At 42.7% G+C, this 24,794-nt stretch overlaps 1 protein-coding gene across 12 annotated transcripts in view; it reads right to left on the reverse strand.

Moving 5' to 3' along the window:
• Window positions 1-6,501: 6,501 nt before the first annotated feature.
• The window catches only part of Cplane1 (ciliogenesis and planar polarity effector complex subunit 1), a 97,705-nt gene continuing 79,412 nt past the window's right edge, over window positions 6,502-24,794 (reverse strand). For all 12 annotated transcript variants that reach the window (XM_076551816.1, XM_076551815.1, XM_076551817.1 and 9 more), the window contains 8 exons: window positions 23,365-23,392; window positions 21,811-21,942; window positions 19,331-19,496; window positions 16,954-17,012; window positions 16,094-16,261; window positions 14,953-15,077; window positions 7,810-7,988; window positions 6,502-6,970 (listed from right to left, as the gene is read on the reverse strand). In XM_076551816.1, the coding sequence (XP_076407931.1) occupies window positions 6,794-6,970; window positions 7,810-7,988; window positions 14,953-15,077; window positions 16,094-16,261; window positions 16,954-17,012; window positions 19,331-19,496; window positions 21,811-21,942; window positions 23,365-23,392 (1,034 nt within the window). In that variant the 3' untranslated portion in view covers window positions 6,502-6,793. The remainder of the gene's footprint in view (window positions 6,971-7,809; window positions 7,989-14,952; window positions 15,078-16,093; window positions 16,262-16,953; window positions 17,013-19,330; window positions 19,497-21,810; window positions 21,943-23,364; window positions 23,393-24,794) is intronic.

The raw sequence follows: 24,794 nt of genomic DNA on the forward strand, positions 1-24,794 counted from the left end.
AATCACAGTCTTTATTTCTTGGAATTGTGGTTAGAATTATAAACTGTAGTCAAACAGCTTCATTGTCAAGAAAGCAAGACTGGCCGGGTGGCTGTGGCGCATGCCCTTCATCCCAGCACTCGGGAGGCAGAGCCAGGCGGATCTCTGTGAGTTCGAGGCCAGCCTGGGCTACAGAGCGAGATCCAGGACAGGCTCCAAAACTACACAGAGAAACCCTGTCTCTAAAATAAGTGAGAGAGAGAGAGAGAGAGAGAGAGGGAGGGAGGGAGGGAGGGAGGGAGGGCGGGCGGGCAACATATTGTAGCCCAGATCTGAGCCCATCAGGATTTCTGCCGACTTCCTCACATCAGTGTTCAGTGCGCACCTGTTGAATAGAGTCTTCCCTTGGCAAACGCTCAGCTACTCAGCTTAGCAAGCAAAATCGCTGCCCCAGGGTCAATGTCAAGAGCCAGGTCACAGAGAATGGGCTCAGATTGGCTTCCCTGTAACATGTGGGTTGCACTCCCTCAGGAAATGGGAAACAGTTCATGTTCAACTCTTGGCTAACCAGTCAGAACTAAAAATGTTTATTACAACATAAACAACCTGATAGAAATGGAAGACTGGGTTTCTTTTGTCATTTCCTAAGCATATTGATTTGTTTTCATTTTTAACATTGTGAAGTAGTTTGGGGGTTGTCGTCCATAAGAATGGGTTTTGTTGTGACTTTTTCATGTGTGTGTGTCATTGGTTGTACTTTGCACATATCCTTACCCTACTTTTATTCATTGGTTTTAATGTCCATATCTATACACACATTTGTATTTGTGCAGACCTGAAAATCATGTTGAGCAAAGTAAGGCACACTCAAGAAAGAGAAGTGTTTTCTTGTGTGTGTGTGTGTGTGTGTGTGTGTGTGTGTGTGTGTGTGTACGTTTCTTTTTCAGAATCTGGCTTACTTAACATGATTTCCAGTTCCATCCATTTTCTTGGATGGCTGAACACTATATATGCACCAGTTTATGGACATCTAAGCTGGTCCCATATCTTGACTGGTGTAACTAATACCACAGTAAACATGCATGTGGAATTTCCTGTGCGATACTAACATAAAATCCTTTAGTTTGTACATAGAGGTTGCACAACTGAGTCATATGCTAGTTTTGTTTTCAGACTGGTGAGAAACCTCTGCATGAAACCTCACAGCAGTGTATTATACACAGCTGGATTCCCACCAGCACTGCATAAAGGTTCTCTTTTTCCACATCCTGCCAGCATTTGTTATCAGTTGTTTTTTTATTTGCATTTCTTGATGTCTAGGGATGTTGAACTTTTTTTAATGTATTTATTGGTCATTTGTATTTCTTCCCTTACAAACTTTGTTTATTGATTAGACACAGGGTGGGTATTTGTTTTTTGTGTTTAATTTTTGAGTTCTTTAGACACCATGCTAAATGTGCAGTTGGCAAACATTTTCTTCCATTCTGTAGGCTGCCTCTTCACGGCATTCCATCCAAAACCTTCTTCATTTCACAGAACCCCAGATGAGTATTTTTCCCTCACATTTGTCTGTCCACCACTTGCATGCCGCTGGTGCCACTCATGGAAACCAGAGGAGAATGAGAGATTCTCTGGAAGTGGAGTTACAGACAGTTACAAGCTGCCATGTGGGTGCTGGGAATCAAACCCAGGTTCTCTGGAAGAGCAACCAGTGCTCGAAACCACGGAGCCATCAACTGCCCCTTCCAGAGTCCTGTGAGGAAGTCCTTGCCTGTGCCATGTCTTAGTGTTCTGCCCATGTTGTCCTCTAGGAGTTTCAAAGTTTGGAACCCTACATTAATGTCATTGATAAATTTTGATTGGATTTCCCTTCAGGGTTATAATTTCATTCTTTGACAGGTGGATATTCAGGGGGTTGGTACCACTGATTAACAAGGCTGTTTTTTCTGCCAATGTATGCTTTTACTATTATTATTATTATTATTATTATTATTATTATTATTATTATTAATCTGTTTTGTTTTGTTCAAGACAGGGTTTCTCTGTACAGTCCTGGCTGTCCTGGAACTCACTCTGTAAACCAGGCTGGCCTCAAACCCAGAGATCTGCCTGCCTCTGCCTCCCAAGTGCTAGAATTAAAGGTATGTGCCACCCCACCTGGCCATGCATGTTCTTTAAACCTTTGTCAAAACTCAGGTGGTTGTGGCTGAATGGGACATGTCCCTTTATTGTATCCCACTGGTGTGTGTGTGTGTGTGTGTTAATTTCTGTGATAGTAGCAGGCTAGCTTTTTTATGGCTCTGTAGCGAGTGGACCAGATACTATGATCCCTCTTTCTCTTTCTGTTCAGGACTGCTTTGGTTATTTGGAGTCTTTTATGCTTGCAAATGAGATTTTATTTTATTTTTTCTATTCTTGTGAAGAATGTCATTAGAATTTTAATGAGGATTGCATTGAATTTCTGGGCCGCTTTCAGCAATATTAAAGTTGATTTTAATGTCAGCTTGTCACAAATGAGAATAACCTGAGTCGGGAGCCCCACCTGAAGAAGTGTCCTGACTGTCTTGATGGGTGTGGGAAGACCCACCTGGATTGTGGGCGGCACCTTCCACTAGCAGCCCTGATAAAAGGCCTGGGCCGAAGGCAGATCCTCTCCCCTTTCGCTGGCTTGGCCTCCCTCTCGTCTGGGGTTAACTGACCCGGCTGCTGCTCAGTCACTGACAGCACAACCAGCATCTCCAGACTATTCATCGGGACAGTGGACTAGTGGCTCTCAGGAGATTTCGGGGCTCCTGGAGCCAGAAGACGTCTTGCCTTGTGGACTGAGTAACTACCGCTTATCTCCTCCCCTCACCCTCTAAGAAACAGCGTTGTGGGACTGCTGACTCCTGAGGCGTTCAGCCGCAAGGACCCACGTTTAGGTTCTCAGCGTCTCAGGTATGATTTAGCTGTTATTTTTTAAATCTGACCTAATTCACACAGGCGTGCCTCTGTGTGTGTGTGTGTGTGTGTGTGTGTGTGTGTGTGTGTGTGTGTGTGTGTGTGTATTCTTCCCATTGGTCTGTTCCTCTAGAAAACTCTGTCTAATACAAGTATAGTATGGCCATTTCCAGAATATTCTGCCAATTTTGTCAATGAGAGGCCTTTCCATCTACTAGTATCTTCAAATTTTCAGTGTTTTAAAGTTTTCATTCTAAGAGTCTTTCACTTCGCTGTTTAGGTTTATTCCTAGGTATATTTTAAGCTGTTATAAATGTGATTTTTTTCCCAATTTCTTCATCATCAAGTTCATTATAGATACTTAGAAAAACACACTTACTTTATTTTATTTTATTTATTTTGCTTTGTATGGTATTGATATCTGGAGTCTTGGGAGGTGAAGGCAGAAGATGAGAGTCCAAGGGCAGCCTTGGCTACAAAATGAGTTCAAAGCCTGCCTTGGCTGTATGTATGACAGCCTCTCTCAGGATGGTCATGTGGAGCATGTCTTTAATCCCAGCGCTCAGGAGGCAGAGGGAGGAGGATTTCTGTGAGTTTAAAGCCAGCCTGGTGTACATCACAAGCCCAGGACAGCCAGGGGAGGAAAAAAAAAAGATTGCCTGTCTCAAAAAACAAAATAAAGAAAAGAGAGGAAAAGGAAGGAAAGTGTGTTGGTTGGTTTTGTCAGCTTACGACAAACCTAGATGCATCTGGGAAGAGGACTCCCGACAGAGGAAGTGTCGGCCTGTGGGAAAACCTGTGCAGCGTTTTCTTGATTGGTGTGTGATGTAGGAAAGCCCAGCCTGCTGTGGGTGGTACCGCCCCTAGGCAGGTGGTCCTGGGAAGTCACAGGGAGCAAGCTAGTAAACAGCCTTCCTCCCTGGTCTGCTTTAGTTCCTGCCTCCAACTTCCTGCCTTGAGTTCCTGCCCTGCCTTCCCTTTCTGATGGACCCTAAGTTATGAAGTGAAATAAACCCTTTCCTCCCCAGCTTGCTTTTGGTCAGTGTTTTCATCACAACAGAAACCTAACTAGGACGGGAGAGACACTGACGATTGTATTTCCCGACATTCTGCTGAGAGCCTTTATCTGAGCTTAAGTGTGCAGGTGGAGTCTTGAGGGTCTTTGAAGTAGAGGATCACGTCATCTACAAACAGGATTAGTTGACCCTTTCCTCCTTGCGGCCTCTTTATTTCTTTTGTTGCCTTTATTGCTGTAGTGGAGCCTTCAAACAGCAAATGTTTTGTTTTTCCTTTTAATATAATTGTTGGCAATACTTTTGTCATACACAGCCTTATTATTTTGAGTTATGTTCTGGTTTCTTCATGGCTTTGAAAAACATTTTAATTGTATTTATTGCACACACACACACACACACACACACACACACACACACACACACGAAAGCCAGAGGACAATTTGTAGGAGTCAATTCTCATTCCACTATTCAAGTCCTGGAAATCAAACTCGGGTTGTAAGGTTTGGTGGCCAACATCCTGGCCCCTGAGCCATCTAGACAGCCTTCTCTGCAACTATTGGGATGAATATAGAATTTCTGCACCTGAGTCTCATGATTCCCTGTATTAATTTTTAATTTGCATATGTTGAAGCATCCTTGCATGCCTGGAGTGAAACCAACTTGGTGGTTATAACCTTTTTAATGTGCTATTGAATTCAGCTTGCAAATATTTTATTGTACCCATGTTCATCAGGGAAATTGGGCCATAAGCTTTTGTTGTTGTTAAACTCAGTTTTATTTGATGTGTGTGGTGTTCTGCCTACATGCATATTGCCTGTGAGGGTCAGAGGAATGCATCAGATCCCCTGGAACTGGAATTATGGAAGATTGTGAATCACTCTGTGGGTGCTTAGAACAAAGCCTGGGTCCTCTACAAGAAGAGCAATTGCTCTTAACCACCGAGTTATCCCTCCAGCCCGCCTTATGGGATGGTTGCTGTCTTCTGGGGTTTTAACACCAGGGTGATACTGGCTCCATGGACTGAGTCTGGGTAAATGAGGATGTCAGTGTTCTGCTTTTGCCTATCTGGAAGATTTTAGTTGTGAATCCTTTTAGTCTTGGCTTTTCCTCACTCAGAATAATTTTTTTCTCTTTCATCCTCATATCATGACAGATTTAGTTAAGTTTTTAAAAATATTTTTATTTGTTTTTATTTTATGTGTATTGGTGTTTTGGTCTGCAAGTATGTCTGTGTGAGGGTGTCAGATCCCTGGAACTGGAGTTACAGACAGTTGTGAGCTGCCATGTGGGTCTGGGAATTGGACCTGGGTCCTCTAGAAGAGCAGTCAGTGCTCTTAACTGCTGAGCCATCTCTCCAACCCCTAGTTAAGGTTTTATGTCCTGTTTTAATAGAGGTATATCATATGTGTCTAGGAATTTGTCCATTTCTTCTAGCTTTTCCAGCTTTTTAAAATATAAGCTTTATAATATCCCCTCACAATCTTCTGGATTTCTTTTCTATCTGTCGTAATGTCTCCATTTATCATCTATAATTTAAAATTTGACTGGTCTCATTTTCTTTTGGTTAGTCTGACTAGGACTTTAGTGATCATCTCTGCCCAGTAGCCCACTCTTTGTTCCACTGATATTTTTGCCTTGTTCTTTTAGTCTCCATTTCATTCATTTATATCATGATCTTTGTTTCTTCCATGTACTACCTTTGCATTTGGCTTGTTTTTCTAAGATATTGAAATGCACCATTAAGTTATATAGTTGAGACCTCCCTTAATTTTTTGTGTTTTTGAGGCAGGGTTTCCCTGTGTAGCCTTGGCTATCCTGGAACTCACTGTGTAGACCAGGCTGGTCTCAAACTCAGAGATCCACCTGCCTCTGCCTCCCGAGTGCTGGGATTAACTGTGGGAGCCACCACGCCTGGTACCAAAATGACAGGAGTTGGGGGTTCTTGGGATTTAGTCATTTCTCTAAAAAACGATCTCCCAAATTACACTGAGTGTTCAGTCTCCAAAACGAACAGGCCTCTGCCTTGTGATCCTTACAAGGCTAAGATGAGCATCGTAGGCCAGAGAGTGGTTCAGTAGACAACAGGTGCCTGCTGCCAAGCCTGAAGACTCCAATTCCTGCCCTGGGACCTGCACATTGTTATGTGACCTCCACACATGCACACACATAATAAATACAAGACCGGTGTTGCACAGCCCATGACCTCCACACACGCACACACACAATAAATACAAGACCGGTGTTGTACAGCCCATGACCTCCACACATGCACACACACAATAAATACAAGACCGGTGTTGTACAGCCAGGATGTCCATTCTCCTCTCCATCTAAAGCACTCATCCTTGCAACACCCCCCCCCACCCCCCCAACGCCCCCCCCCCCCTCTGTCAAGCCACAGAACACAAGACAAAGGTCCGTATGGAGTGGCCTGCTCAGGTGAACTATAGGTTAAGACCGAGCTTTAAAGCAGAGAGTGATTTTCCTCCAATGACAGGAGGTTCCCGTCAAGTCTGCCACATTTGCAATTCTGGAAACAGAGGGTAGTAAAGGAAGAAGCAGATACAAGATTTTTTTTTTTTTATTCAAATTAATTTAAATATTGTGAAAACCTGGCTTGACATGTGTATATTGTTGAAATGATACCTAAATCACATGAAACATAATGCTTTTCTCTAGTTAAACCACCTCTCCCCATAAAGGCAATATTACTGACATGTTTATTTTCCCTCCTGGAATAGTTAACCCAGGGAACCCTGGGGCTGCAGGTTATAAAGTCCCATTATTTCTAGCCTTAGATCCACAAAGTTCTCAGTGAGATGCTGGCCAGGGCCTGGAAAGAGAGTGATACTCAGGCCCTACAGGTCTGAGGCCCAGCGGACAGATGGGTTCTTCTCCTCCACGCCGGCCACCATGTCTTCAATGGCTCTCCAGTCAAGTTTGCTGAGGATGCTGCCAGTGCTCTCAGACACGCTGTCCATGCCAGCCACCACGAAAGAGGGCTCAGGTTCTTCCTCTTCAGGTGATGACATGTCCTGGGGAATTGGAAAGACAGTTATGACCCACTAAAGAGGTAAAGGGATGTAGGAATCGGAGGGGGTGGGGAGAGTCCAGCAGGTCTGCACTGACAAGGCACTGACACAGATGTGGGCCTCGGATCTGACCGACAGTCAAGGTGGGTTCTGATTACACTGTTTATTTACAAAGAAAAGAATTCTGATAGCTAAATGGGAGGACAGAGTTTGCAACCCTAGAAGCTGGGCAAAGGGGACATGCCTACAATTCTAGCACTCCAGAAGTGGAGGATCAGGAGTTCAAGGACAGCTTCAACTTTACATCAAGTTTGAACCAAGCCTGGACTTTTAACCCTAGCAGAGAAAGGATGATCAAGGGGACTTGTAGCCTGCCAGTACAGCAGAGAAACTGTCTCAAGGGAATGGGGTAGTGGCCTGTGCATGTACACTACATATGCACACACACACACACACACACACACACACACACACACACACAATGAAGACACAAAAGGAGATATCCAACATAGGAGAAAAATTAAATGACTCCCTGAAATGGTGATGAAATCAGAGGTAACTGATATACAGAAGATCCAGAGAAGAAAGCAACAGAGGGACCAAGATACTTACTTTAGAGAGGGGAAAGGCACTAAAAAATGTTGCAAATTTATCACTGGGTTCAAAGAAAATGAAAAAACAAAACAAAACTCAAACCAATAGAAGCTACAGGAGATCCCATTTCAAACAAAACATACACACAAAGAAAGAAAAATGAGACAATTTCAAAATGGCCAAAGTAATCATTCTCTTCAAATCTTAGGAAAAGGAAGGAACACTGCAGAACTCTGGGCAGCACTCACCTGTAGAAGGGCTCTGGGCCTGTCGTGAAGAATCCTGTGGATTTCTGAAGGCAGAGTCCAGGGACTCACCACCATCTCTTCTCTCTCATACTCTGTGCACACCTGCTTCACTGGAGGAGCCACCCCAACAGCCCCATGGCTTTTCATATGCTTTAGACTCTGACACGGAGTATTAGAACCTTTAAAGGGAAAATGAAACACACACAGGAACTGATCAATTCATTCATTTATTCATGTAGTAACTGTGACCTTACTGTTAAGGCCAAGGCAGGCATCTGTTACCTAATATTCAATCCATAAGGTCTGGATATGGCTCCCGGCAGACTTGTAACAATATATGACATGGACACCAATTTTGATTTGAAAGTAATGATGATTTCATCTCTAGAGCAAGAATGCCTAGTGAGGAGACCCTGTCTCAAAACAACAGAAGAAAAAAGAAAGGAAGGAAGGCAGGCACTGAGTCAAGAGTCAACATCACAACCATAAGGTTGCTTCCAAGATAGAAACAAAGGAAGGTGGGAGGCCAAGCCATTCCTTCAAGTGCTCAGGATACATTCAGAGCTCAGCACAAGCTACTGTAAACATCAACCAATCCCATGTCCACCTCTGCTACAACTAACTCTTATTCAGACATAAAATGTCTTGTTTGATGAAATAAACATAATTATAGACATCTAGAAAGATGATATAAATGGTGTCTCTACTGACTTGAGATGGCAGCTGTCTTTGACCCTGATGACCCTGTAGTTTCCTTCTCTTTGGATGCCTTTCTCTTGGACTTATTTGGCCTACTGTCATAGGCCATAACATAAATACAACAGATGGCAACTAATAATTCAGGTATTGACCTACCAGATGAATAACTCTTTGATAGGGAGCCCCAGTAGGCAAAGACAATGGAGTTACTGGCTACTATGGATACTGGTTGCTTCTGTCTGTAATTATTCTCATGTGCCACAATTCCTCCATAAAAAGAACAGCTGTAGGGTTCTTTCCACAACCCATTGGTGGTGTATTTTGTACTTTTGGGGCACATGTATCTGTGGATGATCAGAAAGATGATTTCTTCTTTAACTGGACAATTTTGAGGAACAGAAATATTGGGATATTTTTCCTAGCTCAGATTGACATAGGAAAATAACAATATTCTCAGTCACAAAGAGAAGTTTTTTACACAATTAGTTGATTTTAGACCTCAGAGCAAATTCAAAGCAGACTAGTTACCTCTGCTAACGAATGCACAAGGACAGATTCCCAGGTATCTGTCTGTTTAACCAAGGTCAGGAATGAAGCAACTTCAGTAGACATTACTCCCTGTAACAACTGACTTTCTGCACAAACTCCTAACCACTCAAGGTTTAGCCAACTAACTGTTTATTGTTTAGTTCCTGAATTTCAATGTCACTCTCCACTGGAAAATGCTGGGTGCTCAGCCTATGTACTTCAAGAAATGTTTACTGAAAAAATGTTATGTGACCCTCAAAATGTAATTCATGTATTGTCCAGAGTTTGTTCAGTGAGTAGTGAGGTGAATGATGTAGAAAAGAGATGTAGCTGCTGAGGAGAGATGTGTGCTGTAGACAGAGCTGTGTGGAAAGAGATGTAGCTGTGTGGAGACAGAGAAAGAGATATGTAGGAGTGTGGAGACAGATTTTCAGAGACGACTTTCTAAGATGAAGTAAAAGGGAAAATTACCATCAGAAATTATGTGTTTCCTTCCTTTTGTTTGTTTGTTTGTTTGGTTTTTCAAGACAGGGTTTCTCTGTAGTTTTGGTGCCTGTCCTGGATCTCACTCTGTAGACCAGGCTGGACTCGAACTCACAGAGATCTGCCTATCTTTGCCTCACGAGTGCTGGGATTAAAGGTGTGTGCCACCACTACCCAGCCTTTCCTTTCTTTTTTAATACCCCTCAGACAGAAAAAATTCCTATATTTAACAGATTGATTGAGAGAAAGGCAGCAAATGTTGAGATAAAGTACAACATGCATTTCTGTATAACTCTAAAAATTTTCAAAGTAGGGTTTTCCTACCTCCAGTGTAGACAAAGCTTTAATCTTTCTATGATAAATTTTACATTGATTCTGGAAATACACACACATGGTAAAATAGTTACTATGGTGTAATTAACATTTTTACCAGGTGACAGTTGCCCATTCTTTATTACCCATTCAGCAAAACTCCTGAACACAATATACTATTAATGGCCCTAGGGCTGTATATCAACTCTTTGGGGGTATCTGTCATTTGCTACTTTGTGTCCTCTGTCTTATAGTCCACATTTCCTGTTCTTTCCTCAGATGACTGAGAACCCACGCGTAAAGGAGATCCTGTGATCATTTTTGTTCTGTGTTTGATTTTCCTTAGCACAATGTACTCCAGTGCAGACACAATATAGCAAATGGCAAGACCGACAGGTCTTCCTTAATGCTGACTCTGGTGCAGCCTGCACATGTTTCTCATTGATTCAACTTGGTAGGTTTCTCCAATTTGTCTCGATCATCAAATTTGTTGGCATGTAACTGTCCTAACATTCCCCCGAGACCCCCTTTATTTTAGAGGTGTCAAAATTTCCTCACCTTCCTTCCTAATCTTAAACATTTGAGTCTTTTCCACGAGCCTGGCTAAGGGTTTGTTAATTCTGTTTATTTTTTTCAAATTTCTGTGATATTTCTTCCCTTTGTGATCAATGTGTATTTTTAGGGTTAGGTATTTCACATAGCCCTATCAGTCTTGGTGTATTGTTTTTCCATCGCCCTTTTCTCAAAAGTGCTTAATTTTCCTTTGATCTCTTTGATCTACTAACTGTTGAAGAACATACTGTTTAATTTCCACATACTTTAATTTTCCAAAAAAATTGTTTACTTTTACTTTTACAAGTAAAAATACTTGCTGAGGCCTGGAGACGTGGGTAGAGAGCTGCTGTAGCACTGTGAAGCCCCATGTCGAATCCCCAGCACCACACACAGACAGAAAACACAGCAGCACAACGACAAACCTAAGCAACTCCTCAGAGTGCCGTCACTTTGTCTGGGCACTGCTTCTCCCTCTGTGGCCCGGAGTGTTTGCTTTTTGTATTCGGCTCAACAACACAGGTACTTACACGTGCTCTGCCGTCCCGACGAGCTGAGCCCATTATCACTCAGTGATGACCACCTTGGTTTCATACACAATTTCTGGCTTGAAGTCTATTTTATCTGACAGAAACCCAGCACTTTCCGTCCTATGGTTACCACCTGCTTGGAGGATCTCTTTCCATCCTGACACTCTGTGTGTCAATGAGTGTGAAGGGCAAGTGACCACAGCAAGTCCCCACCATGGGGCTACAGAGATGGCTCAGTGTAGTGATAGATTTTGTATCAAATAAAGCTTGCCTGAGGATCAGACGACAGAGCCAGCCACTAGATTAAACATAGAGGTCAGACAGTGGTGGCACACACCTTTAATCCTAGCACTCAGGAGGCAGAGATCCTCTGGATCTCTGTGAGTTCAAAGACACCCTGAATTGCATGAGATTGATTCAATCTAGGAAAGAAACAGAGCCAGGCAGTGGGGGAACACACCTTTAATCCCAGCGCTAGGAAGGAAGCAATATGGCTGGGCAGAGAAAGATATATAAGGCTGAGGAGACAGGCCTCTTCAGCTGGAGGCTTTTAGGCTGAAGCTTTTTCAGCTGAGGACTCAGAGACATTCAGTCAGAGGATTCTTGGAGTTGGGGAGGTGAGAAGTGGCTGTGGCTTGTTCCTTTGTCTCTCTGATCTTTCAGCATTTACCCCAATATCTGGCTTCGGGTTTTTATTATAAGACCTATTGGATTTTGTGTTACAGCTCAATAAGATCACTTGCTGCTCTTCCAAAGGACACAAGAGATACAATGCCCTCTTCTGACCTCACATGGTACATAGACATACATGCAGGCAAAACACCCATACACATAAAATAATAAAATAAAAATTAAAAAAAGAAATCTCACCTACATATCGAGTTGGGAGTCTTCTGTACTTTAAGGATAGTAGGTGATTCTCAGCCTACGACACAGACTGCCAAACAATGTGTGCAATCTAGCATGATGAACCTCAACTGCACCATCACCTCCAAGCCCCTGAAAAACCTCTGTCATTTGTGCCAATCAGGAGCCGTTTACTTTAGCAGACACACCAATGTGGCGATATTCTGTTGCACCCTAATAAAATGTGCCTAGGTCGGGCTGCCTGCTTACATCCTCACAAGTGCAGTCAGCCTGATAAGCTCTAGAATCACCCAATAATTGGCAGCTGCTTTGAGCTGAGAGGACCAAGCAGACACATGACAGGCTGCTCAGTCTTCTCTCAGAGATCAGGCCTCCATTTCAGTTTCCTGAAACTGAGTAAACAGTTTCTGTGAGAGCCCAAAACAAAGGACAATCAATCCCTGATGCCCCTGACCACAGGGACAAGGGAGGTAGGAAGCACCAAGCCTGGGCCACTGAGTGAGCCAGTGCCCCAGTCAGTGCGTACTAGGCCAGCCAGCCCCCCCACCCCACTCCAAGCAGCTTAAGAACAAAGCCTTGGACTTGTCCAGGCCTGCTCCAAAATGGAAAACTGTACCCTGACCAGTCCCTGACTAGCCCTGGCCAATTAGAACATACTAATATGATTGCCACTTGCTTAAGCCAATCATGTCTAAAATAACCTAACTGCTCTAGTATCTCCTCTTGGCTATGCTTAAAAGAAGCTCACAGGTCCCTCTTGGGGTCTTTGCCATCTTGCCTTTGTGTAGGATGTCAGGCCCCAACATGCTGGAATAATAAATGCTCTTGTTGATTGCATACATGGATGGTGGTCTTTTGTGGGACTTCTCCAGGATCCTAACAGAACCAAGAAAGCAGGCCTTTAAAGGAAGAAGGAAAACTACTTTTTAAACTTGGTGTCCTTCCTTAGAGGACAACACCCTTAGCAGCTGGAGAGCCAGGGATCTAGAAGCCTGGTAAAGTCCTAGCTAAAACAGCAAGTTAAATTTTATCAAGGCAAGGATGAGAGTTTTGTAAGCTCAAAAATTAATAACTGCCGTTTGCTTTATGCTGTACTTAAACTCCTCAGCCATGTTATGATGTGTGTGTTTACGTGTGTGGATGAGCTCCTGCCATAGCACATCATAGGACTGTGGCACGAATCTTAACAGGTCTTACTAATAAAGACAAACCTGGAGCCAGGTATTTGGGTGAACACTGGAAAATCAGAGAAGCAGAACAAGCCACATCCAACCTCACCTCATCAATTCCTCAGCTGATCTTGTTTCCTCAAACTAGAAGCCTCTGAGTCCTCATCTGAATGGATCTCAGACAAACTGCTGCTAAAAGCATTAAAAGCTTAAAAAGCCTAGTTCCTGGTCCTCGCACCTTATATACCTTTCTGCTTTCTGCCATCACTTCCTGAGATTAAAGGTGTGTGTCACCATGCCTGGTGGTTTCCAGTGTGGCCTTGAACTCACAGAGATCCGGATGGATCTCTGCCTCCCAAGTGATAGGATTAAAGGTGTGTGTGCCACCATTTTCTGGCCTCTATATCTAGTGGCTGTTCTGTTCTCTGACTCCAGATAAGTTTATTAGGGTGCACAATATATTGGGGAACATAATATCACCACATAGGACAACTTGCAGGATTGGTTCTCTTCTTCCTCATTTACACAGGTTCCAGGGATTGAACTTAAGTCACTAGGCTTGGCAGGAGCCATTTTTACCTGCTGAGTCATCTTGCCAGCAGATGGTTTTAAAAATAATTTTAAAATAATTGACCTGTCTATTTATTGAAAGACAGGCTCTCAGTATGTTGCCTAGGCTGGTCATGAACTCGTGGGCTCAAGTGATCCTCTTGCCTTAACCTCCCAAGTAGGTAGGACTTCCATGTATGCGTCACCAGGAGAGCTTTACTGTGGCTTTATTTATATGTTTGAGATAGGGTCTCAAGTAGTCCAGCCTGGCCTGAAGCACACTGTATAATCAAGGATGGCCTTAGAAACTTGAAAGGATCCAGAGTTTATCTCCAAGTGCTGGGACTCTGAGTGTATGCCTCCAAACAAGGTATGAGAGTTAGGTTTTTAATAATAGACCTGAAGGCCTAAAATAGGTAGCAGAGTTAGAGGATTCTAAAACCTAGACTGTTTGAAGCAAAGTCAATGGCCTGGCATTTGGTAGTAGTATCTGACAGGGTTGGTGTGTGTGTGTGTGCGTGCACGCTACAATACTTTCTGTTAATATTGTTAAAAGTAAAAAATCTGTTTATATATTTTTAGGCAAAATAAAAAAGTCCAACAGCCACGTTGAGCGTCCTTCGCTAGTTATTCGAGCACTGTCTTTGTCCCATGAAGGGGCGATACAAAGATGAGGGAGAAAGGGCTGGGGCAGCCAAGAGTTAGCTGTGGGCTCCTCGTGGTCCACACTGACTAACTACAGCCTCTTCCCAGCAACTGTGCAAGTGAACTTCCATCCACAAGGAGGATATAGATTTAAAACTGAACATACCACATTGGAATACTAAAGGATTAAGATTAGGGCTGCCTAAGCCACATGCAGTGGCACCCATCTATAACGCTATTTAGAAGGCTGATGCAGAAGGCTGAATTGAAGGCCACTCTGATCTATACAGCAAGACCCAATCTTAAAAGATAAGGATGTCTTCAAAGACACTCGAGGTGTAAGGGGCAGAGTACAAAAGCCTGTTCTATGGACAGGAAACCAGCTGTTAGAAAAGCCAGGAAGCTGAGGAAGGTGGTCTGGGGCTGCTGAGGGGGTCTGGAGTCTCAGATGGATGTGTGAGCTACTGCAGGAGCCAGGTGAAACAGACCACCCACACCAGGGGGGACAGCAGTGAAGGCTTACAATGGGACAAACATACAAGGACAGCAGGTCCATGGACTCCAAGGCTTCCTCCTCGGACATCAGGGAGCCACGAGGCAGGAGCGGTGGCTCAGGCTAGGAGTCTTAGCACTCAGGACAGAAAAGCAAAACTGCCATTTCAGAGCAATAGACCAAAAGCCTGGGGTAGCCAAGGGTTTCTCAATACCATGCTCTGTTGGAACTGGAGTTTCTTTTTACTAATAAAATAACTTTGGAGACTCCAAGAACACAGTCAAATCACAAAAGACGAGGGAGCTTCAAGTCTTACCTTGCTGCCGAGATGCGCCTTGGGGCTGCCCCAAGGGTTTCTCCTTTTGTAGATGACTTGGTCTGGAAATACGCCTGCCTCGTCCAGGCCGATTTATTAGGAAAGTCTGCCCATGTGGATTCTCTCTAAAGTAGAAATCACATGATAATTAAAAACTTTATTTTAAAACCTCCAAATAATAACTCAACACTGCTTATGCCATGCCACAGTGTTACCTCAGACATAAAACACATTATTCTTTGAAAAATTTGAATTTTGACAAGGAAAATTTTAGTAATATCTACCCACTTCAAATTCTCTATATACGTAACAGCTTCTTTATGTATTTAATCTTCTATTTTATTGAAGAAAATTCCTGGGTGCCTTTGACAGCCTGAATAAAAACTATATGAATCACTAACATATCTGTATGTTTGTTGGCCACCTGTAAGAAAACTTACACCTGGGGCATTAGCAGCATGCTCTACTTAATAAACTTCACCTATTGGAATCCTATCTACACCACTGCAGGCGGGTAATTTATGGAGAGCTCTGCAGTAGCTGCAGCTGGATGGGCGGGTAACAGAGATGTGCAGATGGTGAGGGAGGGCCGGCTGCTCCTGCCTGAATGGAAATGGCAGATGGGGGGAGGAGAGGAATTAAAGCCAAATTCCAGAAGCAATTCTTCATAGAACTAAAGGAGAAGAGAAGGCTGAAAAGATACCAAACACCCTATTTCATGTATTCCAAAATGCTTTGTTGTATCTTATTTAGAAATTTAACACAATTTTTGCCTTCTCCTTGGTTAGTCTATAAATTTACATGAGCGCATAATTATGGCACTATTTTTTTCTTCACTTTATTGTAACTCGAGGTAGCCTAGATGAAGACACACAAGTGCTACATTTGGGGCCAGGGATGTGGGCAGAGCAGAGCGAGTGTCTACCGTGCACAAGGCTCTGGGTTTAACCCAGCACTGCATAACCAGGGTGTACAGTGCATGCCTGTAGTCTGAGATGTCATCAGGAGGTAGAGGCTGCAGGATTGGACCTTCAAGGTCAGCACTGACTACACAGCACGTTCAAGGCCAACCTGGAATACTGGAGACGCTGTCTGAAAACAAACCAACCTCAATGCTATGTAACAGGACAAATTGTCTCACCTCCTTGGAGCAGAGCATTGTTGCTGTGTGCAATGCTGATCGGTGGGGGATCTTCTAGGGAAGGGTTTATCTGCAGGTGCTGCTAGCTGTGCCGAGTGAGACAGCAGTTCGTTCATCAGAGAGTACGCCTGCGAGATCCGCTGGCTGTAGTGTTTGGACAACAGCAGTCTGTAGACAGGAAAGCAACGTCATTGTCCTGCTCATTTTGAGAGGGGGCACATGCTTTACAAATCCTTCTGCCTCAGGCCGGGAGGTGGTGGCGCACATCTTTAACCCCAGCACCCAGGAGGCAGAGCCAGGCAGATCTCTGTGAGTTCCAGGCCAGCCTGGTCTACAGAGTGAGATCCAAGACAGGCACCAAAACTACACGAAGAAACCCTGTCTCAAAACACAAACAAACAAAAAACCCCAAATCTTCTGCCTCACTCTCAAAATCCCTGGAGAGCACAGTGTATGGCTATGTCCTTGTAGAGGCAGGGCACTACTGTGCCATACACTTTACAGTCTCTGCATCTGGGAGACTGACGCAGGGAGATGGCTACTTTGAGGTAGGTACACAATGACATCCTGGCTCAAAGAACCAACATGATAATGATAACAAAATAAAGGTGCCTGTACTTTGGCTTTTGAGGTATTTCAGACACATACAGATGAATCCAGGTTGGGTATGGGAGGGCAGCAGAAATAAGAGTCATAAAAATTGAATGGCACAAGTAATATTTGAAAGCAAATTCCTAAGCAGCTTTTCTTTTCTTAAAATGCTATCTCCCATAACAGTCTGTCCACTGACAGGAAACTATTAGTAATTCCCAAGGCACAAGCGAGCTAGAGCATGTTGAGGGTACAGCTTCCAGACTTACCTATCTTTTTCATGTTTCATCTTTTGTCTTTGCCTGATCTGCCTTGAAGTCATATAAAACTGCACAGGAAATGTCCAGTTAGTTCATTATTGTTCAGTCCAAACAACTAAAGCACTAGACATTCTGCTGGCATTTACAGAGGCACAAGACACTGTCATATTTGAGAAAGTTTTCTCTCTTAGTGTAAAATGTCATCTTAGATAGAAACACTGTGAAATTAGCACTTAGGTGGCTGAGGCAAGAGGACCATGAACTTTATGTTAGCCGGGACTAATGGAGAGACCTTGTCTCCAAAAACCTAGTTTTCAAACTTCACGCATTAGGACCAGCGAGACGGCAGTGCAAGGACAGGCACCTCCTGCCAAGTCTCAAGACCCAAGTCTGACTCCGGGGACTCTAGGATGGAAGAGAAAAATGACTCCCAAAAATGACTCCACAGCTAGTTTACTCGAAATTTACATAAACCTGTTTGGTTTTTATATCTGACTGACAGTGAAGGTGATGTTAGAGTTCATCCCTCGTGGGAGAGAGAACACATACATGCACACATACATCCCTAGATACATCGAGATTCTGGTTATATTCTTCAATAGACCTGAAAGCTCCAATTGTGCCTGCAAAGTTCATTAAGAAAGTGTTAGTAGGTTGGAGATGGCTCAGTGATTAAAAGCATTGGCTGGTCTTCCAGAAAATCCAGGAATGGTTATTCCCAGCACCCACATGGCAGCTTTCTACCACCAATAATTCCAGTTCTAGAGGACCCGAAGCCCTCTTCTGGCCTCCTCAGTGGGCACCAGACATGCACATGATGTACAGACATACATGCAGGCAAAGTGGTCACACAGGTAAACAATACTATAAAAAAGAAAGTATTACATTAACAGCGGCAGGTTTTGATGCAGAGTCAGGTACGTAGAGCACACACTGTTTATTCATTTGTAAGTATCTGTGTGTGGCTATGTGCACATCATGGTATGTGTATACCCTGTGGGAATCAGTTCTCTCTGTCCACCATGTAGGTTCTTGGGAGCAAATCCAAGGTATCAGCAAATACTTTTATCATGTTGCTGATCCAAATTACAAATTTTAGATGAGAGTTTCACTTTTGCACCATGCAGATTAAAGAAGACAACCTTATCTTAAAAATTCACTTACACAATTTACTCTGATGATGCTTTTATAATGACCCTTTTAAAATATTATATTTTATGTGAAATTACAAAGGAATAGACTATACACTCTAATACTCAAAATGGACTCTACACTCTAAATCCACATGTCGCTTTCATGGTGATATGATTCTTTTGTTTCACCTTCGAAGGTCTAATTTGTTTTGGTGAAGTATTAGGGGTTGAGCCCATTCATCCTTGAAATAAAAAATTCTCCTGGATCTAGCCACGAGCACTATCAAGTACTCTAGGCTCTGTAAGCCAACACCATCAGAGGGCAGCAGAACCACCCCACTGTTCTAATTTTAGACAAGTCTTTGTAGAGCTGGATGTAGTGGGTATACTAAAAGCACACACACTTCGTCCCAGCACTCGGGAGACAGAGGCAGGTGGATCTCTGTGAGTTTGAGGCCACCCTGGTCTAAATACAGGGTTCTAGACCACTTAGGGACCATGGCTCAAAAACATTCTTTGTAGATAGTAAATACTATTGTTTAAACTTGATTTTGTGTATATTATGTACATCTGTTTGTCTGACTGGGCACATAGGGGTGCAGGTGCCCGAGGAGTGCAGAGTGGGTGTTGGCTCTCCTGGCGCTGTGATCTATCTCCGGGAACTGTGATCTCTCTCCAGGAACTGTGATCTATCTCCGGGAACTGTGATCTATCTCCGGGAACTGTGATCTATCTCTGGGAACTGTGATCTCTCTCCAGGAACTGTGATCTCTCTCCTGGCGCTGTGATCTATCTCCGGGAACTGTGATCTATCCGCCTGGTGTGAGTGAGTGCTGACAATCAGACTTGAGTTCTCTGCAAGGGCAGTGCCTACATTAATCACCAAGCCATTTCTCTAGACCTCAAAACTACGTTTTAAAAATGTCTTTAATATGCACGTGGCTGGTTCAGCTATCAATGAGTCTCACTGAAAATGAAGAAACAATTCCAACTAGCCACCCCTTCAACCTCCTTGTTTATTTAAAATGACAGAGCCTTAATTAGCCTAATAGAGAAAAAGATATTTAAATTCATTAAATAGAATTCATTAAATAGTTTGTACAATATCCTAACACATTTTGTTCAGGTAACTGATTAACATTTGCTCAATAAAAAAGGCACCCAAATTACATTAATTTTTCTCTTGACTATCTGTCAGGAAAAGCCTGTACGTATCCAGTGAGAACTCCTTTCCTGGGGTACTACAGACTTACTGGACTGTTTCTGGGGCAGAAAGGATCACGTTCCTGTCCCCTCTTCTCTGCCAGCTGATTTAAGTACTCTGCCATCCTCTCTTTTCGCTTTCTTTTCATCCAGATTTTAATCTCTCTTCTCTCCTTTTCAGTTCTTTGGGGGCATCTGCCAGAAGGATGCTGAATCCTGGAAAATAAGCAAGGATCTCTGGCTTTTCCATATGCTTTGCAGAAGACAAATATCTAACACTGTTGCTCTGGAAGGAGAACACTGTACCATTTTGAAGGGCACTAACTATCATGCCCTCAGTCAGTCTTCTCTGATCTGCTCTCAGAAAGGTCAACAGCAGTGGAGTATGGTGGCATCTGCCTTTAGTACCAGCATTTGGGAAGCAGGGGCAGGTGGATTTCTATAAGTTGAAGGCCAGCCTGGTTTACATAATGTGTTCCAGGACAGCCAAAGCTATGTAGTAAGACCTTGTCTCAAAAGAAAAGAAAGAGAAAATAAAATTATGAGAGTGCTCTCAGCAAATATGCACGCTGGGGCCACACTGGGAACTCCAGGAGTCTGATCCGTGCCCCCCATCAGCACCATAGTCTGATAACTGGTCCCCACCTTTTACTCCTCCCTCCCAGGCATTTCTCCAAATCAAACTCTTTTCCATCTAAATCCCACCTTGGCATCTGCTTTTCAGAGGACTGAAAGTTAATGTACCTGTAATTTCTGTCTCAAGTCACTGTTCTATGGAGACACCCCATTAGCCCTCTGAAATACAGAACAGATCTGGACCTGCTCAAGCTGCCTTGATAAACTGTCTTTCCTCCCTTGAGCTCCCACAGCACAATGACACAACTCTGTATTATAATTTCACCATTCAAGACTAGAAATCAAATTTAAATTTAGTTCTGAACATTTAATAGACCACTGATGAGATGTTTATAACATACTCATTAAGTTCAGGGGATAAAAGGACAACTGAAGGCAATTAAGTAAGTTGGGGTTTATTCTCTTAAAAGGTTTTTTATATATATATATATATATATATATATATACACACATATATATACACACATATATATCACATATATAATAAATAACACATATATATACATATGTGTATATATACACATATATACACATATACATATACACACATTATATATATATATACACACTATATATATATATATACACTATATATATATATATATATATATATAAATTCTACTGAGTAAGTCTTTGCAGGGTGTCTTAGTTAGGGTTTCTATTGCTGTGAAGAGACACCATGACCACAGCAACTCTTACAAGGAAAACACTTGACTGGGTGGCTGGCTTACAGTTCAGAGGTTCAATCCCTTATCATGGTGGGGAGCATGGCAGCGAGCAGGCAGACACAGTGCTGGCTACATCTTGATCAGAAGGCAACAGGAAGTGGACTGTGACACTGAGGGTAGCTTGAGCATAGGAGACCTCAAAGTCCACCCCCAGAGTGACACACTTCCTCCAACAAGGCCACACCTCCTAATAGTGCCATCCCTTTGGGGTCATTTTCTCTCAAACCACCCCACAGGGGCTGGAGAAATGGCTCCGAGTTTGAGAGCACATACTGTGCACGCAGAGGACGCAAGTTTGGCTTGGAGCACCGGGCTGGTGGCTCACAACCACCTGTAACTCTAGTTCCGGGGACCCGAAGCCTCTGGCCTCCTTGGGCACCCGCACACACATGTGCACATGCCCTACCCTGACACACATCCACACACATCATTGTCAAAATTTAAAGTCTCTTTTGTGCTCTATTTTCTGGAACCACCTTTTTAAGTTTGATTATAATGCATTACATTTTTAATAAGTTAATAATGGAATTTGATTGAACTAGGAAATTCAGTTGAACTCTACTTTGTGACAGTCTCTCTCTGTAGCCCAGACTGGCCTCAAACTTGACATCCTCCTGTCTCCACCTCCCTGGTATTATACGCCACCATGCCTGACAGGCTTGCCTAGATGTATATACAGTTAAGGGGAACATGAATGGGATAGTCAGCCTTGATCCCATGTATGAAAGACTGAGAGGAAAGCACACTTCAACGTTCCACAGAAGTGCTATTGTACTTCTAAGGTTAGCAGTCAGGATAGAGTACCATGACTTAATCATCAATGCCTTCTGTTAGGACACAGAACTCAGACATGTCTACCACAGTGAGTCCCAGGGAAGCTCCCAGAACACAGACGCACTGAGCTAACTATAACAGGGAGCATGCTGTCAGAGAAGAAGAGTGACGAATACACACAAGCATTTATGAGGAAATCATCTATTCTGAGCTTCAAACCTGGAAAATTTTAAATATTCTTGAACCTGCATTATTTTAAATGGGTTAGATTCTTCCGAGCCTGGATGTAATTCAATGGTAGAGGGTGTACTTAGTACCAGCAAGGCCCTGAGATCTTGTTTCAAACGCACACAAGGTCCCATGCCTAGCACGCGCATACTTTCAGTGATTACCTGGATATGCTTCTAGCTTGTTTTTCTGTCAAGCCAAGCTCTTTACTGGAAACTCCACTCTTAGTTATAAGATCATCAATGATGTCAGCAATATCAGTCAATCCAGTCACCTGGAGCTGATCTTCTGAAACACTTGCAAATAAAATTTCAGGAATATAAGTTTGTATCTATGACTTAATCACATTAAGCAGAAATGAGTAACACTTTTTTAGAACATAAATAAGAGACACCTAGTCTTCTATTTCTAAATTCTGGGATCATCCAGCAGAAAAGCCTAGTTATCAATGACATCATAGACGCTCTCAGAAAACGAGCTCTAAGCAAAGGCAAAAAAATTTTTAACAGTTCATCTGAAATAGTTCCAGGCTTTAAGAAAGCAGCAAAATGAGCTGGAGAGATGGGTCAGTGGTTAAGGGCACTCACTGATCCAAATATCAAGTGGCTCACAGTAACAACAGCATTGCCCAGGGATCCAATGCCTCTGCCTCAGTGGGCATTGCACACACCCACAGACACATATCAAAACAAAACTTGGGTTGGAAAGATGCCTCAGCAGTTAAGAGCACTGGCTGCTGTTCTAGAGGACCTGGGTTCAAGTCCCAGCATCCACATGATGGTTCACAACTATATGTAACTCCAATTTCACAGATCTGATGCCTTATTTGGGCACCTGGCACACATGCAGGCAAAACACTTAAAATTAAAAAATTTTTAAGTAGTAAAACTCCAACATACCCTTCCTCGGCTTTCTCAAATGTGATCTTCCGACATAATCTTTGTCTTATATCAAACTTGGGGAAATGACCTATTGCTAACTAATTTACAGACTGTATCACACTTCCCTAATTGTTCACTAGTGTCTGTTTTCTGCCCAGAATCCACTTGTATACTTAGTTGTCATGACATCTGTCTTCTCTGACCTAAAGCAATTTCTATCTTGGTATTTTTCATGACCTTGATGCTTTTGAGAAATCTTAGCTGGTCATTTTATAAAATATTCTTTGGCATGCCTCCATTCTGCTCATGGTCAAAATCATCCCGTGTTTTGGCAATAGAAATGCTATGCTCATACAGAGGCACATGGTATGGCTGTGTTTCATTACAAGGAGCTATAGGTCTTAACTGCTATAGCTTAACTCATAATGTAAGAGAATGCAGCCAATACAGTCTATTACATTCTAATTACATAATTCTAAAACACCAAATATATATAACATAACACTCCCCAGTTTCCTAAAATACTCATTGGCAATGGAAATTTGTAAGATTTCTTTAAACTACAAAAAGTGTAATATAGCCAGGCGGTGCTGGCACATGCCTTTAATCCCAGCACTAAGAAGGCAGAGATATGTGGAACTCTGTAAATTCAAGACCAGCCTGGTCTACAGAGTGAGTTCCAGAACAGCCAAGGCTACACAGAAAAATTCTGTCTTGAAAAAAAAAAAGTGTAATATAAAAGTTCACATTCATAGGAGCAGTAAAATTTCCATAACACATATTAACATATACATTTTAACACACAAATTTAAAATCATGAACTCTTTAAAGATTTACCTTTCAAATTCATTGCTGATATTCACACCTTAAAAAAAACAAACATTGTTAATGAAAAGATTTAGTTCAATGATCAGAATATACTGCATGAAAAGTTGTTCAGTAAAAAATATTTTAAACTTTTAGGTCAGGATTTTTGTGTGTGTTCCTATGTGTGTGCAGGTATAGAGGTTGACACCAAGTACCTTCTGTTACTCCCCACCTTCCTTTTAGAGACAAGGTCTCACACTGAAGCTGGCTGACTGGACTTCAGAGAACAAGCAAGCCCCAGGGACCCTCTCATCTCTGTCTCCAGCACAGCTGAGCCCAGCTTTTTATGTGGCTACCACAGACCCAAACCAGATACCCGCACAGCAAGCCTTACACCAACTGAGCCATTTCCCCAGCCCCATGGTAAATTCTTTTTTATTTTTAATTTTGGGTTTTTGAGACAGGGTTTCTTTGTAACAGTCATAGCTGTCCTGGATCTCACTCTATAGACCAGGTTGGCCTCAAACTTACAGAGATCCACCTGCCTCGAACTCGTGAGTGCTGGGGTTAAAGGTGTGCACCCAGCTGGTCAATTGTTTTCAAACTTCCATTATTAATCAGAGATTCAGAAATGCCTGCATGTATGTCTGTGTGAGGGTTCCGAATCCCCTGGAACTGGAGTTACAGTTGTGAGCTGCCATGTGGGTGCTGGGAATTGAACCCAGGTCCTCTAGAAGAACAGCCAGTGCTCTTAACTGCTCAGTCATATCTCTCCAGCCCCATAAAGAACACTTGAAGTTGTTACTCTGATCCCACTTTTGGAACTCTTCCTTTGGAACGCCTTCAGAGGTAATTCAGCAGAGTTAGTCGGTATAATTCTCCATTCGCAATGTGAAACAGTCACACCCGGCTTGGCATCTTCCTGGACAAGCCAGCATACCTGCACATAAGCTTCTGGGAGGCCTATGGCTGTGTCCAAAATTAAAATCTAACCTCAATCAGTTATTTGCCAGTAACATTTTTTAAAAGAAATGGAAGTTGTAGAGGAGAAAACTCTAAGTTATTCTGACTGCAAAACTGAGGTAATGGCACTATACCTTTCCAAGAAGCCAGCCTGGAAGGAGATTCCTACTTACGGCATCAAAATTCTTATTTAAAAAAAAAAATAGAATTTCTTTCAAGCATACAAAACATACATTAAATACTAGAGGAAAACATTTCATTTTATCCATGTTTACATGGGTTACACAAGAAATGTTGTGCCTGTCGTTCATATGACTCAATGTCCCTTCAGGACCCAAGAACAGCACTTGTAATGACAACGTGTCTCCAAATGAAATCAAACAAACAGCGGCACTAACCCTTTCTAAACCTCAGTCTCGACTCTAGAATAAGAATAATGAAGTTCTACCTCAGTCAACCTTAAAATGGGCCCATGCATGAAATATAGCAATGTACGC

Source organism: Peromyscus maniculatus, chromosome 15 (genome assembly GCF_049852395.1).
Source record: "Peromyscus maniculatus bairdii isolate BWxNUB_F1_BW_parent chromosome 15, HU_Pman_BW_mat_3.1, whole genome shotgun sequence".
Taxonomy (NCBI): domain Eukaryota; kingdom Metazoa; phylum Chordata; class Mammalia; order Rodentia; family Cricetidae; genus Peromyscus; species Peromyscus maniculatus.